At 47.6% G+C, this 18,894-nt stretch overlaps 1 protein-coding gene across 1 annotated transcript in view; it reads left to right on the top strand.

Annotated features, from left to right (window-relative positions):
* The window catches only part of LOC120454549, a 44,878-nt gene that overhangs the window by 21,349 nt on the left and 4,635 nt on the right, over window positions 1-18,894 (top strand). Inside the window, exons 3-6 of the mRNA XM_039639929.1 lie at window positions 12,040-12,203; window positions 12,346-12,654; window positions 12,771-16,212; window positions 16,328-18,839. Of these exons, the coding sequence (XP_039495863.1) occupies window positions 12,040-12,203; window positions 12,346-12,654; window positions 12,771-16,212; window positions 16,328-18,839 (6,427 nt within the window). The remainder of the gene's footprint in view (window positions 1-12,039; window positions 12,204-12,345; window positions 12,655-12,770; window positions 16,213-16,327; window positions 18,840-18,894) is intronic.

Raw genomic sequence — 18,894 nt, 5'->3', positions numbered from 1 at the left:
GTAGGAAATCTCAATTTCACAGCCATTTTGGTTCACAGTCGAGGCAGGCAAATCAGCACGAATCTCAATCTTGATTTCGCTGCAGCTTTTAGCGTCCTTAATTGTGCGTTTAACATGGGTTCCGATAATGTGGTGTTTCTATTAAGTGGACTACAAATGATGCGTATGTGGGCTATTATTATGATCGTAATAATTATTATCATCATTAGATGGCATATAAACTTAAAACTTGTAAAATGTGAAATCCGATCCGTTCTTCACTGCTCGTTATATCACCTTAATGATTTGATTAACACGAAAAGCATAATTAAACCGTTATAGGTTTAGAAATACGTTAATTAAGCTACAAGTTTATTATGGCCTATTCACCGTGCTAATCAATAATTTTCCTATGTTTGTCGTTTCAGGTAAATAAATCGCCTAATGACCATCAAATGATATCTGGAAATATCTGGAAATGCAATTAAAAGATGGTAAAAACAATTGCTCATATATTTGTAACCTGAAACCTAATGAAATATTTGTAAAATTGCTGAATAGTTGAAATAGAGATTTATGTTAGCGGACATAAGCAACCTGCACAATTAAATATTTATTAAAGCATTCATTGCAGCCATTTTAGCTTGCAAAATTACCTCGTTATGGAAAAATCAATTCTAGATATGTTTTAACCATTTCAATTCAATAAACATTTCATCTTTCCCACTCCAGACAAATTTGTGTTGCCAAAACACTGCAAACGCAGCCTGCTAAAAGTATTTTCGGTAAATGAATGCAAAACTGCTGCCAAAAGCCAAAATCAACAAAAGAGGCAACTAACAAAAAAAGAGGGAGATTGGGTTCTACTGATTCCCGGGCATTTCGCTCGTCTGTTATTAACTCAATTACATTCCTGTTGCCGGATAGATATGCAAAAATAAAAAGCCCAAAACGGTTCGGCACCTGGCAGATATTCCTGCTCCAGTTTGGCTAGTTTCATACCTACTTGAATGCAGGTTGGGCTGCGAGGATTATGGACCAGGCAGGACCAAGCAAATTTTACTCTTGCTGAGTGGATCATATCCTCCATTTTAGTTCATTGTTTGCCTATGGCATTCGTAGGAAATACAAACATGGTTCATTCAGATTCCGAAAATTGCGTATCGATTGCAAACCAAACACTAAGCCTTAACTCTTTGGAATGTTTATGAAGAAAAATACCAGTCCGGGAATTTATTTTTTTAGCTTGTATAAACTCCTTAAAAAAACTACAATTAAATTTCATAGGACACATAAAGTGGAAATTTTTTATTATATTTGGGATAATCAATAAATTTATACTATACTTGTGCACCGCAAGAAGTTGCAATGTCATTCACGCTTTTTGCCTCATCATACATGACTAGAAAAAACACCCGAATTTTTCTCGAATGAAAAATTATTTTTGTTTTTTATTACTTTTGCTTTTGCGTTGTAGTATATTACTTTTTTCTACTTCACACCTATTTATTTATTGACTTTATTGAGATACTTTATCTGGTTTATCCAGTGCGTGAGAGTTGTGACCACAAGCAACCAACACATGCATGCTAATTGTGTTGTGATTGAATGCCACTCAATTGTGTTGTGTGTTGGTGTTATGTATACACCGCGTCGAATGCAGTGCGTGGGTGTGGGAGTGAGATGGCTAGACAGCATGGTTCATTTTCTTCTTCCTTCTGGCCTTTGTAACAGGTTTCTGCCAATTGATTTGGCTTTGTGTCCGTGTGTTTGTGAATGCCAATTGCTGTCGGCAACTGTAAAATTGGCCATAAACCTTTGTGAACCCAAGACGGAGGAAAACAAAAATGTCGGCGCATGAGAAACGTGTAATATTTCATCCTTTTTGTCGATTATATCGCTCGATGTCTATACACACACTCAGTGTGTGTGTGTGTGTGTGGTGCCCCATTTTTACTCTCGCATTATAATCCATATCCATATTTTGATTCACGAGCTGCGGAGCGCCGCTTGTTTTTGTTATTGCTGTACACAAATTCGAGGGTTGCTTTTTGATGTGCTCCCTGTCGTTACCGTTATTTGTTGTTATTGTTTTAGTGGTGGCTGCGCGTGACGTGAGAGAGCCCCAAAATCTAGCGCTCTCTTTTGGGTCTCACGTGCTGAGAGAGTGAGATTAAGTAGTTTTATTTCCCACTTTTTGTCGGCTTACCGTTTTATTTGATGATTACGGTTCATAACGGATATACTCGAAAACTAACCGCCAGGTGGCGCTGTTAATGTTGTTGAACTTTTGAAGACGTAGGAAAGAGGAAGAGAATGTAAGGAAATTGGAACAACGGGGCCTTTCAATATGATCGGTTTTTAAATAGCACATATAGGCGCACATTTTTAAGGACATTTAAGTGAAGGTGTGTGTTGAAGCTAAAATAAGTATTTAGTTTGTAAACTGTTATAAAAATCCTCTACTCATAACTTAGATCAGGATGCACATAAATAAAATCTTCATGTAGACATTTTGTATTGTTGGTAACATACTGCTTGATTTGTTGACTAATGCATATTTGCATGACCCTTATCACACAAACAGTGCTACCACCTGTTATCAATAAGAGTCAGCCCAGCCTCTTACATCTGGCAACGCCGCCTTTGGTCTTGGTCCTTCGCATTTCGTTACGCTCTGGCGCTCTCTCTTCCCTCTCACTCTCTCTGGGGGCCTAATGGCGCTGGGATGCCTAAGTGATTTTACGTGTTTGGTGCACCGCACACGTCTTGCAAAAGGCTCTGCCCCCAACCCCGACGACTGCTCCTTGGTCTCTCCTTCCACAGTTTCGATTTTTCTGCACTCTCGCTCTCTCCCGCTCTTCTATTATTATGGTATTTTTCCAGTGTGACCACAGCGCGCTCTGTTGTGTTTTTCTATTTTTTCCTTTTCGGTCTCGAGTCGGAGACTCTCGTTCTCTTTCTCATTCTCATTCTTGCCTTCGCGCGCGAAACAACAACAGCAACAAGGCGGCGGAGGACGCGAAGAGCGCAGCGTGGCAGCGTATTGAATTGGAGGAGAGCAAATGCCAGTGGCAGTGGCAGTGGCAGGATATCGTATTCGCATCGGGATATAAAAATGTCGAGTGCAATGAGTCGGGCTTCTAGTCTCACGTACGTGCCGGGCTCGCGATGAATGTGGCCGTATCCGTGGTCGTAGTCCTTGTTATCCTGCCGCCGTAACCGTTACTTCTGTGTGTCACATGCACATCATGCCAAATGCAATTGCAAATGCAATTTATTGAACCCAGGCCAAAAAGTGAAGTGAAGTGCAGTGCATCATCTCGCACATATTCAGTGCAGTGAAAGGCGAAAAGCAAAACAAACCGTAAAACGGCAGTGAGAAAAGGAGAGTGGGAAGAGAATCCAATTGTACTCCTGGCATTTAATGGGCCAAAAACAACAGAGGCGTAAATCGCAACCAAGTCTATTGCAAAAGCAGTCAAAATTTTCACCATTTATCCGCAAATATTTAGTGAGTATCTCGAAGATGCCTCTGGGCCATAACCCCGCCCCCTTCACCTTCACGGCCCCCTTGCTCTCTCACTTTTCTCTAGCGGAAAGAGCGGAAAGAGCACGCGTGCAAATGATGTTTGGCCTCCGGATGCACTTAAAGAAAATTTGATGTGACACACTTAAACTACTGACATGACATTATCATACTAAATCAGATCAGAAATAATATCAACATCGTTTCATGTGCCAAGACATTTGTATTTGATAGTGTCTTACGAAAAGAATATTTATTAAATTGAAATATTCATTGGGAGCAGCAATTGATTAATCTTATTTACTTCCCATATTGATATCATAAATATAAATGACTATTAGACCTGCGCGTTTCGGTTTGTAATTTCAATGTGTAGCGGGGTTTTTTTTCTTCTGCATGTTGTTATTGTTGGGGCATTTTGGGGCGCAGAAGTGTAAAGCGCACGTCTTGAGGCTCAGATACGTCAATATAACAAAACACACAGATACACACACTTACACAGCCATCAAGCAACAGAGAACATCAGCGGCAGCAAGAACAACGTCAATTTGTGAAGAAATGCGCGCTCGTGTGACCCTATAAAAACCATCGTCATGTACCCCCCTTTTAACCCCCAACAAATAGGATATAGATACAATTTTTTTTTTGTTTCTTCTTCGTTGGTGGGCACTCACTCACACAACCACACACACACACACCTAAACACATTTTGATGTACTCGTCACCCACACAAACAGCAGACTGGCAGGGAAAAATACCGATACAGATGCGGATACACAGATTGTGGTGGCACCTTTTCTTGGCTGTTTCGGTGGCCCTTCGCCTTCGCCCGGCCAATAGGTACCATTAGATACTCTGGGCCACAGTGGGCGCGCGCTAATTGAAGCGATGGGTGTGGGTGTAGTAAAGGAAGTATGGATATAATTCTAATTAATCCCTGCTGGAGGGTAGTCAAAACACAGAAGAGGATTCATTAACAAACATAGTAATCCACGGTGGAATAATAATGGAAAATAAAACTCAACCTATGAAAAACAACTACATATTATGTTATTCAACTGAATAGTAAATCAAATTCGGTTTGAAAAGCAAAGTAATGTCAAGCACTTAAGGTTGCTAAAGAAATCTCTTCGACGAGCCCCCACTGTACCTGGATAAGTGCCTGCCTGCAGCTGTCTGGCCTGTCCTGGTATCCATTAGATACATTTGCCGTCGCCTGGGGGTGCGTGTGTTGGCTTTGTTGCCGTGGCTATGACTGAGGCTATTATATGCCTCTGGCTTAGACGGTTTGAGATTGCCCGGATTGCCTTTATTTGGGACACAACGAAATCGGATGACATGTGAGTCGGTCGGGGCTCGAACATGAACATGAGGAGCGTGTGGTGTAAGCAGTGCGATTTGGTTTTACGGCGGTGGCAGGAATGGTTGCCGGAATTATTCATTTGAGACCTGAATAATGCATTTTCAATTGGCCATAGCCGCACAAGCACAAACCCAACATACCGCTTATAAGCTGCGGTTTGACTTTGCTTTGACGAGTCGGGCAGGTCCTGACATCAGAGCTGTGGCTCTTAACCACAGCAAACGCCCGCTAAACCACGGCAACCACACAAAGTGGTTGCAGAGCCAACGATTCCGCAAGATGTGTTAATGATTTTGGCGGATAACTTACTCGGAGGCAAACCTGTTCAATGGTGCAAACAATTAATTTACAACTTTTTACCCGCAGAACGGGGAACTGGTTTATCTAACGGCGCTGGTTACCTTGGCTCCGTAACCCATGATCCACGATAACTTGGTGGCCCAATTGGATCCGACGGCGCATAATCGATATGGGAGCACTGGTATTGATTGATTCTGTCACTCGCATTTATTACTTGGCTGTCATTAAATGAATATTTAATGCCCGGCTGCATTATCCGTAATTGTGGCCCTATGGCCATAGGTTGAATTGCGGATCAATTTAGGCGATAACAACTCCATTTAACTAATTGGAGCCTTGACAATCACTTGGAGCGCCGTCAATTGAGCGTATTTTCACAGCTTTTGTATTGTCTGTCATTGACATTTGTACACTTTCATTGAATTAAGTCATTGGCTGATGGTTCGACAACCAATTTGACACTTTTTTAAGTTACATAGATAGATTGAAGAACTTTATTTATTGATAGCGATAATGTTGTGAAAGCATTTAGTTAATGGTTTGATGTTTTGCTGCGGCATAAACCCTAAGCAACTGAAATATTTATAGGACAAGATGAAAGGTTCTGGTAAAATACCTATTCAACGCAGTTTAAATTATCTATAATTAATTTTCAATTTCGCTGCTCTAACAAAGACACAGAAGACTGGGAAAAATAACTTGAAACTTGACCTTTACTCTCGGCCAGACGCAATTTAAATTGCAGTTGTGAAAATGTTGTTGTTCCTGTCATTAGGCGAATTATCAAGCATTAAATGACATCTAATTGCGAAAAATAGGGTGAGTCCGAAAGAAGGCAGACATGGAAAATAACACAAAATGCGAGTGTATATATAACTCCCGAGTAGGAGCGATACGAAATAGGAGGAGTTGCTGGGGAGCAGCACGTTTCCAAGAATTTGCCAAACAATACACAAAGTATACACACGAGGCATCTAGCGGAATCACATCGTCTGTCCACCATCCTCATCCTCATCCACATCCACATCCACCTCGTGTGTACGTGAGCCGGGTGGTGGGCACTCAAACGTGCCTCTACTTATCGATTTTTATTTCATTTTCATCCGCTCCACTAGGAGACGTCCAGCCAATCCCCCAGACCCACCCAAACCCGCTTTTGTCGCACTGTCCTCCCTATACAGGAAAAAAAAATATGGATACTTTAATTGCATTCGTTACTATTTCTAACTAAAACAGCTAAAGGCGCTAATCCTAATTTTAGCGCTCTTTAAATTTGTTTTCCCCAATTTCGCTTTTGATTTCTCGTCGAGAATAATGGAGACTTAACCCTCTGGACCTTGAGATGAAATAAAAAACCCCTTCAATTTCCAAATGCCTGCTCCATTGTTAGGATCTTTCTTATTGTGTATTTGCAGCATGGCTTGTCTTATTCTCATCCTGTCCTGCCAGAGCATTGTTTTTCCTTCCTACTCTGCACAAACATTTTTTTATGCTTCTACTTATAAACGCGTGCGACTAATGGAGGAGGAGGCGAGGAGCCCTGAGTCCCGAGTCCCGAGTCCCGAGGATGGCGGGTCCGTAGTCGGCGACATATCGCCATAACACCATCAACAGTTCATACGGCGAAGCTAAAGCGAGTAGTCCTCAGCCATCCTCCATTCGGATGGACCACCTAACTCCTCCTGCTCCTCCTCATCCTCGTGCTTCTGTTTGTTGCTGCTGTTTTTTTTCCCAATGATGATGATGATCAGCAGCTTGGTGGCGATGATGATGTTGCTCCTGCAGTCGCTTACTTGGCTCCTTTTTTCTGTCCGAATCGCGCGCACGGCTGCCATTGTTACAAAATGTGACAATAGAACGAGCCGAGAGGCAGATGCAGGGAACCAGGAGCAGAAAAAATAAGAAAATAAAAATAAACTCAGTAGGAGAAGTTGTGGCTGCGAAATCAGCCATCCACAAGCTGAATCAGGAGCAACAATCCGAAAACAATAGATTGCAAGACCGATATGTGAAATACCCTTGTATTGATGAAAGGAAAATACAAGGTCATTATCGTCCGCAAATAATTGCGTGTGATTTTGGGTATCCTTAATCGGAGGCAAAATTAATTCTTTTGTAACTTCATTCACAAGATACATTGTGGGCACATAAGAAATAACACCAAGGCAGAAAAAAGGCTATGTTTAGTACTTAATGCTTAAAAAAGTTGATATATTTACTTGTACTAAACCTATTCAGCATTCCACCCGAAATTCCTGGAACCCTCTCGGTTGTCCTGCAATTATTTTTATTAATAACCATCTTGGGCTTAGCCAAGAGTGCATAATTTCAGTGCGATTAAAAGGAATGCCCCGCTGTGCTCAAGACCTCTGACTTCAGGCGTAATGTCCGCTAAAAGGGTAAAACTCGGAGGACCAACAATTGCTAAAGAGTCGCAGGATGAAAATTTCAAAACGACGATGGCGGCGGCGGCGCCTCTTGCTGCAGCTTCTACTTAGCAGTTGTTGTTGCGAAAGCGGCGGGAATGGAGCGGGAACGGAGGGAATGGTGGAGGGTGGCACAATGTGGAAAGGAGTCCCCGTACTGAGGTCATGCCAGTCAACCGAATAAATGAAACAACAAAGGCTGAGATACAGACACGAGCACAAGCACACACTTACCGCCACATAAAATATGCGAAAGCATAAGGTGGCTTTTCTCCTACTCCTCGTTTTTCTCCTCCCGAAACGGAGGAGATCGCTCCAAAGTGTCCTGGGATGCAAGGATTTGGAGTCGGAGTTCCACGCCAGACTTATAGTCGCAGTCTGAGCTCCGCATATAAATATACTTCTTTTTTTTTGTTCCCATTCGCCATAGCTGGGTAAAATGAAATTTACTGGAGCGAAAAATATTGTATGTTGCTTTGGGGATGGACTGGAAGCTGAGTGCTCGGATATCTGGTGACTCCGCTGGGTTATAATGCGGATAAATCCCATTAACGCATGATTTGGCAAAAAGTTCGCCAATGCGACTCATTTTCTCCACTGATTTATGCTAGGCTGATAAATACTCGGAAATAATATTTATTGATTGGGTTAAATGTGTGTTGAATATTAGCATATAGCGGAAAAAGAAAAACATATTATTATTCTATATATTGGGCTTAGTGTTTGTGATTTAGTGGTGTCTAAATATTTCATTTGCTCTTTGGCTATTACAAATGTGATTTTTCCATTGAATAGATAGGATATAGAGTATTAGAAGAAATACCCTATTATTTTGCCAGTGACTGTTACCCTTTTTGTTGTACACATTTTAATCAATTAGATCTGGCTCTTTGCTTTGCTGCTGGCAAAGGCAGCTTAACAACCCGAATTACCTCCAAGGCGCACTAGAAAATATATTTTTCTTGCGGGAAGTGTGAGGGGGGAGGGGGGCCAAGGGGGTCGTGCCACTACAGTTGCACAGAGGGAAAACAGCAGAAACACTTTGCCACTACCTTTCAGTTCACAGTTTTTTCCAGCTGCCTTCCTTCACTCCGTTTTTCTTGTACTTGTGCTGCAGTTACGTCTGTCGTTCAAAGCGACTAAAATTTTACTGACTTTGACAAGCTGCCTCCTGGCCCGAACCCTCCCTCCGCTTCCTGCCACCCCCCACCCCCGCCCTGAATGTGTGTGCACTCAGTCAGAATTGTGCCTTGTAAATAGGATTCATCTCGCGACGAGTCGCGACCAACAGCCGCTTGGTTTCTGCCCGGGCGCAAAATGCAAAATATTACGCGGTTCTGGCTGAGAATCTAGATGCACTGAAGGAAATGGGGATAAGAAATAAGGGTGGATGATAATATGGAACTATTTAATGATTAGAGTATGTAGTTCATCCTCGTAAGCTACATGAAATGACTGAAAGTATGCAATAATACAATACAAAGGATGAGTTATAATCCTATTCAAAGAGGATTAAGTTCCTCATATCCTTTTCCATCAGCAAGAGGACAGATCTATTCCAAGTTGATCTTATGAATTCTACTTGCTACTTCGCCCAGTGTAGTGCTCCCTCAAAGGCGTCCTCAGAACGTTGATGTTGCTGTTGCTGATGCCATTGCTGCTGCCTCTGTTTTGCGCCCAGACACTCAAGTAAATGGTCGACAGGCAGTCGGTAGTTGGGAACTGGGAGTCCACCCCCCGCCACGTTAGTCCGCCCAGCTTGCACAGTTTCCATCTATCTATCTATCCAGCATCCATCCATGCATCCATACTACCATTTCGACCATTTTCGCCATGTCAGGCGGCAGCCAAAAGTGCGCTCATCTGTGGTTCGCCTGGCAAAAAGTTTGGCGTATCTATGAGTCTGCTGCGTCGCTTCTTGATGTGTTTGTGTGTGTGTGTGTGTGTTGGGGTGTGTTGGTTAGTGTTTGGGGTGTGCTGGGGAGTGATGGTGTGTATCTGCTTGTCAATTTATCCTTTAGTTTCTCTTTCCCTCCTTTTTTTCGCCTCACCACCCACTGGACACCCATCGCCGCCGCCTGCTAGTTGCGTTTGTGGTGTGCCTTTGTGTGAAATTACGAAGTCTCCGCCGTCTCGCTTCCGCCGGCTGCTAACTGTTTAATTAAAGACTGCGGAAAAGGGAGCTGTCGTGGCAAGGATATCGCTGGCTGACCATCGAAGCCACCGTTATTATGCAGCCGTTGGATGTTGTAGATACTTTGATTATGCTTTTATTACTTACTATGATATCGCGTAACTCAATTATTTTGGTTAATCCTTCGTGGTAAAAGTCAAGAACTAAAAGCGAAGTGGATTCACTTTAAATGGGATCATCTACAAAAATTGTAACTTTCTTAACTATTTGTTATTATGTTTTATAATGCTTGGGTTAAGCAGCTTTTTGTGCCATCAAACGAGTAGTATCTAATTATAGTCCCGTACTTACGATTTCCGATTTAATTGGAGCTATAAAAGGTTGTGTCCTCACATTTAAGTATGTGTATGTTGCAGTAATTACATAATTGAAATGAGAATGCTGCGACAAAAGCGTCAAAGGCGAGTCAAGCTGAACATGGGATTATCCGCGATTCCGCCATTCAGTTGTGAAGCTGAGCACATGTGCACATACTCGTATGTGTAGTATGTGTGAGCTGCATGGCGCTGTTGCTCTTGATTTGGACTTGTGTGCCATATCCAATCTCGATGGCAATCCTTTGGTGGCTGCAAACAAACATCGTCCAGGCAACAAGCATTCAACGAGCAGCACACACAACAAAAGACAGCAGACTCGCATTACCCGTTGCCAGGAATATATCACGGCCAACTCAATCCCCCCTCCCCATCTTGTGATGAGGATTGAATGGCAACGACTGCTGCCAGCGGGAAGCATTCAAAAGGCAAGGAGCAGAAGGAAAAGGTGGAGAAGGAGGAGGAGGAGGTGCCCTCCGCTGTATAGGCAGATGCAGGAGGCGCTTGTTAAATTCTTTTGCATTTAGTTTTGCTGTCGATAATGATGCTGCGTCGGCAGCAGACTTCGAAACACTGGAGCCCAGCTCCGCCCCATTCCCATCCATCGAAGGCACCTTCCACCTTCCTTTTCCACCTCCAAATCCTTTCAGTTGCCGACAACCAGACGAAGATGTCGATTTTGATGCATGCTTATGCTCGCTTATCCTCCTCCTTGTCTGTCCATACTCTTTTTAGAGGATATAGAAGATGGATCATGCATTATGTTGTTCCGTACAATAGCCCTTTTTACTTGGTTAGATATTGAATTGATTCATTTATCACAGAATTGTTACAAGTTAAAATAAGTTGATTTCGAACCCGATCGACTTTGGTTATACATTAAAATGAGGTCGATTTTTATAGAAGGGTATTATCGCACGAAGTTTGGTAATGTTTGAGTATTGTATTCCCTTTTGATTCTCGTTTCTGGAGGGAGCCCTTCACTTGCATCTGCTGCCCGCTCCCACATCCTCGTTTCCTCCCCCACTTGTCGACATCCAGCTGCGGCAATATATGCAAATTATTCCTGGGAAGCTGCAAACGAAGCTTCGAGAAGAAGAAAGGGTTTAATACAATTTACTTGGATAAAGTAACGAATTATTGAACCATACGGTACGCCCTGGACAAGAGAAATAATTTAATAAATTCAAATGGGTTGGCCAAACCATAAGGAGTCCATATCCGGTGGATTACCTCACTCTAAGCTCGATTCGCTCCATGCCTTTCCATTGACGCCTCGGGTTTTTCTGAATGCGAGCTCCCAATTGAATTAAATGCCTGTCGAGATTGCCCATGCCTTTGGCCAATATTTTGAAAGCTGAAAGCGGACTACTACTGCCAGCACCTCTGAAGGCCCAAAAAATCGAACAAAAGATGAAAAAGAGTGGGAAAGATACTTGAGCCGAAGAAGTGCAAAGAACTCTCGAAATGAAACTGGTTCTGGCCCAAAAGCCAGGCCAAATTGTATCTGTCTTCGTCTCGTGTGTCTCGCTGTGTGTAAGCAAAGCGATGTGGAGTGGCTCCCAGCTCTCAGCTGGTGTTTGAAAATGTGCTAAGTTCTCGCTTTTGTATGCACAAAGGGGCCAGGAGTGGGGCCAAGGGGTAGAGTAAACAACTTTGCGAAATGGCGGACAATTATGGGAGATGCGCCGCCGCCGCCGGTTGGCAGTGCTATCTGCGAAAGATACTTGGGGAAGCCGAGGACAGTTGCCACTTTGGTCACGTACCAAAAAACGATTGCAGCCCAGATATGCCCGCATTTACACACACTCAGTATATATGTATGTACATACATATATACATACGTATATATTTGGGTCAACTTTGCGCCTGATTTTGTAAGCAAATATTAATTTCGCCCTGGCGCTTTCGCTTTGTTTCGTTTCGTTTTCCAGGAATATTGTCTCCTCCGGGTCCGTTTTTGACGCCCAGTCCATCGCCATCGATCTCAGCTAGCCCTCGTCTGCAACCATCGCCATCGCTCTCGCCGTTCCCACAGGATGTGGTGCTCGTAGCCGGTGGCAGCCAAGTAAACGCCAACAGCAATCCCCAGGAACACGTAAGTTGATCTCGGCAAGAAAGGACAAAATATCCACAAATATAATAAGAATGGGGATAGATTTCAGTATGGGAATTTGGAATATATAATACATATTTTGTAGGATCTTATTAATTGTGTACAATTCATTCTTCTCTCTTAGGAGCGCAAGGCGGCGACGCCTGGCAGGAGACAGTCCATCCACCAGTTCACCAATGGCAGTCCCAATGCTGGAACAGTCGTCTTCCAGCCGAGCCCCTCACAATCGCCGGCCGCTGCCACGACGGTCATCGGCGTGACCAGTGGTGGCCTTATAGCCACCGCCGCCGGAGGAACTGGAGCCGGTCTGAGTGCCGGTGTTGGAGCCGGGAGCAGTTCCGGAGTAGGAATAGGAGTCGCGCTGCACGGAAATGCCATCGGGAACGAGCTGAATGCCACTCTGGTGGGATCGAATAATATCCAGCTCAATAAGGTATGTAGATCATGTACAGATCGCATTAAGTATGCGCCGACATCATGATATTATATTGCATCACATCTTAATGACTAACTTATTAATTCGTTATGTATTCCAATTTTCCATTACAGAAGGGCACAAAGCGGGCAACCCAGCAGCAGCAACAACAACAGCAACAGCTGGGACACCAAATCTTCAGCAGCGCCGTTGCACCCACCTCGATCAGCAGTGCGACTGCGGTGGCAGCCGGCGGCGGAGGCTATGGACAGTTCAATGCCACCGCCATCAGCACGCCCACCTCGTTCGCCACGGCCGGCAGTGTGGTCAGCAGCAGCGCCAAAGGTCCGACGAAGGGTCAGAAGGGGCAGCAGCAGCAGCAGCACCAGCAGTTTCAACACTACCAGAGCAGCAGTCCCCTGATAGCGGACAGTCCCATCCCGAGTCCCAGCGGCGCCATTGCAGCGGCGGCGATTAAGCCTCCAACCCCGCAGCCCCAACAAATGCAGATGCTGCCCCAGCAGTTCACCATCTCCCAGCAGCCGCAGCAGCAGCAGCAGGCGCAGCAGGTCTTCCAGTTCATCCAGGGACCGCAGGGCCAGCTCATAGCCACCACTCCCCAGCAACAGCAGCCCATCCAGCAGCAGCAGCAACAGCAACAGCCGCAGCCTGTCCAGCAGCAGCAGCAGCATCGATTCGTTAGCAATGCCGGAGTCACGGGAATGTCTACCGGCAAGACCGGCAAGGCACCGCAGCAGATTCTGCCCAAGCCGCAACAGGAGCTCCAGCAGCAGAAGAAGAGCACGAACGGCGGTGCACAGATCTCGCAGTCGGCGCAGCAAACTGGCCAGGCCAACAATCCCACCCAACAGCAGCAGCAACAGATCCTGCTACCTGCCACCACCAACCAGCCCCAACAGTTGCTCCTTAACCAGATGCCCGTGCTGGTGCAGCAGAATCCGCAGGGCGTGCAGCTGATTCTGCGTCCACCTACGCCCCAGCTGACAACCACGCCGTCCCTGGTCATCCAGCAGAATGCCCGCGGGCAACCACAACTGCAGACGCAGCCGGCACAGCAACAACTGCTGCGAATAGTGGGCACCAATGGAGCGACAATGCAGCTGGCTGCCGCGCCCACCTTCATTGTGTCCTCGCAGGCGAACCTCATCCATCAGACGGCGGCGGGTCAGTTCCAGAGCGCCATCAAGTCTGGCACGCAGCTCACGGGTCTGCATGCGGCTCTAGCACAGGCACAAGCCCAGGCGCAGGCGCCACGATCTCAGCCGTTTGCCACGACGGCCACGTTGAACACCCAGCTCCTTGGTCAGAGTGTGGCCGCCCAGCTGCAGAACTTGCAGCTGGCTGCGGCCCAAATTCAGATGCCCAACGGCCTGACCGCCATATCGCAGCTGCCAGCTCATCTGCAGCAAAGCCTGGGTGGAGCCACTATCAATCTGAATCAACTGAATGGGGCGCATATCCAGCAAATAGCCAATGCTTTTCAGGCGCCACAGGCTCCAGGAACGAACGGCGGAGGAGCTACCAGTACGACTGAGCTCTTCACACAATCCTCGCCGGCACATGTGCCGCTGGCCGTCACCCCGGAGCCGCTGCGTCAACCGACGCCAGTGCCCATGATGCAGCAACAACAACAGGCTGCGATGGCCACCATTCAGTTGCAGCAGCAGCAGCAACAACAGCAGCAGGCGCAGATTCAGCAGTTGCAGCATCAACTGCAGCAAACACAGTCCCAGGTGCAGCAGGCCCAGCAATCTGTCCAGGCGACAACTGTTCCGGAGCCCAAGAAGAAGCCGCGACCCCGCAAAAAGAAGCAACCTCCAGCTCCAACTCCGCCAGCAACCTCTCCGACAGTTTTACCCGCTGAAGTGAGACCCCCGACGCCACAAAAGATAGCCATCGCCGCCACGCCCGCGCCACAGCCAACTGTACGCGCCAAGTCTCCGTCGCCACCGCCAACGACGATCCAACGAAGTAGCAATGGAAAGCTGGATCTCGGCGATGTGATGAAGTTTTGCGGAATCACGGGCGACGATGACGACGACGAGGACTATGGCATGGGCCTAGACACAGGGCTGGCATCAGAACCAGAGCCAGCTCAAGCCCATGCGACTCCCACAGGAGCAGCGACGGCGGGCAGCAGCGGCGACATCATGATCTCCATACCGAACCAAAACGGCAGCGATGGCCTGCCTTTTACCTTGACCATTCCCGCGCCGCAGCCCCAGTCTTCGACGGGATCTCAGGCGGCGGGAAACGAATCAGCCACCGAAATACCAAATATCCTCATCAAGATCGATCCAAGTGCCGAGGCAGCGGTGCCGCCATTTGGTCTATCCACGCCTCGGTTGCCCACAGCAGAGGAAATCCAGAAGCAGGCGCAGCAACATTTGGCACAACAGGCGGCAGCTGCTGCAGCGGCAGCAAAGGCGACCACTGCCACACCCACCATTAACATTAGCCTGCCTAGCATAACACTGCAGCCGCAGGTAGCGCCGTCACCCGTTGTGACACCAACTCCTTCGCCAGCCTCGAACCCAGTGTCCACTACAGTTGTCGTAAAGCCAAGAAGGAAGCCTGCGGTACGACGGAACGCCAAGAAACCCGACGTAACCAGCAGCGCCAGCAATATGATCTCGAGCAGCGGCACCACCACCACGATCAGCAGCAGCACTAGTACCATCCTAAACAACAGCCAACCCACCACAGTAAACACCATCACCCTGACCACGCCCACGCCAGTGGCAAGCAGCAGCAATTCCACCCTGATGCTGACCCACGGAACTCCGACGGCAGTGCCAAGTCAGATTGGCAACATTCAGATCTCACAGGTGCATAATCATCACCAATCCGCCTTACCGGTAAACAGTGCGGTCGAGAACAAGATTCAGATAATGCCGATCCTGCCACCGGGAGCCACAGTGATGGGCGGAACACCAGGAACCGGAGGTCATGTACCCGCCAGCCAATCAACCCAGTTGGTCTTTCAGCCAGCGGCGCCTTCAGTGGCGCCTACGATTACTTCGGACTCCACTGGGTTCAAGCTCTCCAGCGATGGTCGGCAAATGCAGCTAGTGGCCATACCACAGGCCACTCCCCCGTCGCCAGCAGTCAGTTCTGCCCAGCCACCGGTTTCAGCGCCCACTCCTGCGTTAACTGCCGGAGGAGCTACAATTCTGCCACCTCAGTTAACCGGAATGCCCGCCAATGTATCGGTTTCTGTGGGATCTCCTGCCTCGGCTGCGGCTCTTGTGCCACAGCTCACTGGAAGCCTGACACTTACCGTGTCCGAGCAATGCGAGCGATTGATCCTGCGACATGATCCCAACAATCCCCAGGACCATCAATCGCAGCTCATCCTGCAGGCTCTGCTCAAAGGCGCGCTGCCCAATGTGACCATCATTAATGAGCCGACGCGCGTGGATCCAAACAAACAGACAACACCGATGTTGCAGCCGCAGCAGCAAGTTATCCAAATACCGCAGCCACTAAATCAGCCTCAGCCAATCCTACAGCAGCAACCCAAGGTTTCAACCGCTCCCAAAATAGAAGTTAAAGGTGAGTAGACTCAAAGTCAGTAATTTTGAAAAGGCTAAGCAACCTTAGACAAATTCGTCTTTCCTACAAGAGCAAAGATTGTAATAAATAGAATAATTGTTATCTTCCGTTGCAGTGGCTAACAACAGAAAGTTGTCCGGTCAGGGAACACATCCTGCCAGCAGTATGCTAGGAATGACCAGCACAACAACTACCATGTCAACGATGAAACCACCGGCCAGCCTGCCTGCCAAGCAGAACGAAGTCGTATCCTTCCCGCCGCTACCACTGAACTCACAGGTTCTCATACAGCAGCAGCCTATGATTTCTGCGCAGCTACAGCCTCAGTTGCAACCCGTCTCTGTGCCCGTGAGCTTGCCCACTCAGCCGGTACCGATTCCATCTCCAGCGCCTGCTCCACAACTGGCCAACAATGGCCAGCAGCGGTACATTGCCCTGCCGCCCATCGATCCCACCACGCAGCAGTTGTTCTGCCTGAACAGTGTCACGAATCAGATAACAGCGATGAGTGCGGGCCAGACGGCGGCTTCGATTGGTCCCACAGAGCGTTTACTCATTGCTCCAGCGGGTATCAATGCTCAACAGCTGGCCCAATGCCTGCAGTTGGGGCAACTTCATTTCAACGATGTGAATCCACTGCCGGCTCAGCAGCAACAGCAGCAAGTAGCGACCACCTCGTCTTCGATGACACTTTCTATGCCACTGCGTCCTCAGCCACCGCAGCAGCAAATAGTGCATCCCATCCAGCCAATCACAAACGGACTGGCCATCACCACAACGGCCAGTAGCACGCTGACCACCACCACTAGCACCACTTCGTTAACGACAGTGACCAAGCAGGTGGCCAATGTGGCGCCGATTATTGATCAAAGCAAAGCGAAACTGGAGCCGGCTAAGGCAGCAACTAGTGGAGCCGGTGGCGGAGCGGTGGTCAAAAAGAAGCCGGTGAGAAAACCCAAGGCCACGCCGACCAATGCCTCTGAGCTGGCCAATCTCAAGAACGCCAGCGTAGTCAAACCAATGCCAAAGTTGGATCCCCTATCGCAAAAGCCCAACAATAACCCGGTGCAGATCGTGCAGCCTAATGTTGCCAGTGGAAAGCAGATGATTGTGGTGGGCAGCTCCAGTTGCACAACAACTACCACGACTACGATGAGCGCCAGCATCCAGCCTTTCCAGACAACGAGTGGCACCAAATTGGTGGGCGTTACGGTGCCCATGCAACAGCAACAACCCACTGGCACGGCCGCTATATTGCAACAGCAGCAGCAACAGAGGACGAGCTTCAGCCTGACGGCAACCACAGTGGCGACACCTGCCCCGATGCCTTCTCCAACGGTAGCGTCTGGGGTCAGCCAACTCCAAATGCAGCAACTTCCATCCCAGCAGGCACAGCAACAACAACAGTTGCAGCCGCAGCAGCAGCAGCAGTTGCAAGCTCCTAAGCAACAACAACCGCAACCAAATACTGTGTCCCGAGTGCAAACGATCCAACTTACGCCCCAAATGCAACAGATCTTCAAGCAGGTCCAGATGCAGATCCAGTTCCTCACCATTAAGTTGCAGAATAAGTCCACCTTCTTGCCCGTCTCCCCGGAAATTGATCCGGCGACTATTGCCGCCTACAACAAACCGATGACGGACGCGGAGATAAATCTGGCACTGCAGCGGCTCTTTGCAGAGCAGCACCGGATTCTGGCCTCCGGCAAAGAGGTGCCCACTCCAGAGGGTATGTTGCCAACAGCAAATGGAACTGGAGGCTTCAGCCTTATGCCACAGCCAGTGCAACAGCAGCCGCAGCAACAGTTGCAATCAACAGTTCCTGAGCCACTGAAGACAATAGTTCCGGCCAATGTGGTTCAGCCCAACAACCACTCATCCACACCTGCAGGAGCGGCCACTGGTGTTGCCACAACTGCTCCCAATATTCAGCAGAATATAACACAGAGGATACACATCTACCCCATGCAACACCAACAACAGCAGCAGCAGCAACAGCAGCAGCAGCAACAGCAGCAGCAGCAACAACAGCAGCAGCTACAACAGGCGGGAGCCAAACCAAAGCAGGCACAACCAAAGCCGCAGCAGGAGCAACACCCACAACTCCAAATAAAACCCAAAGAACAGGTTAACAGGAGTAAAGCCAATTGCCAGCAGCCGCAGCAAAATCCTCAGCAAATGCAACAGCAGCCACCCAATGGAAGCATCAATATGTTGCCACAAAAAGTGAATATGCTGCCGGTTGTCCAGCAGCAGCAGCAACCACAACATCAGCAGCAACCAATGCTCAACAAAAGCGGACCGCCTCCATTGATCTTTGCCAGCTCCACAAATATGCTGAGCAACAGCAATAGCAACAACCTCCACACTAACAATTCTGCAATGCAAGTGACCAACATGTTGCCTTTGCCACCATTGCAACCCCAACAGCAGCCGCAGCAACAGTTACAGCAGCAACCAACTCCAATCCTGCCACCAGTAGCTCCGCCATTGGCCATGGGAGTGGCGCCAGGACCGATTGGAAATCTAGTGCCATCCCTTCCGACCATACCGAGTTTGCCTTTGTATATGCCGAACAAAATGGACGAAATGCCGACACAGAAACCCAAAATTGCACGCCTCTCCTTGTGAGTAGTTGGTTGATCAATGCCGATTTCTCGTAAAGCGGCCAACTGGATTGCA

This window comes from Drosophila santomea, chromosome 3R, assembly GCF_016746245.2.
Source record: "Drosophila santomea strain STO CAGO 1482 chromosome 3R, Prin_Dsan_1.1, whole genome shotgun sequence".
Classification (NCBI taxonomy): Eukaryota; Metazoa; Arthropoda; class Insecta; order Diptera; family Drosophilidae; genus Drosophila; species Drosophila santomea.
Note: the sequence above shows the minus strand (reverse complement) of the source record. Positions and strands in the feature narration are given on the sequence as shown.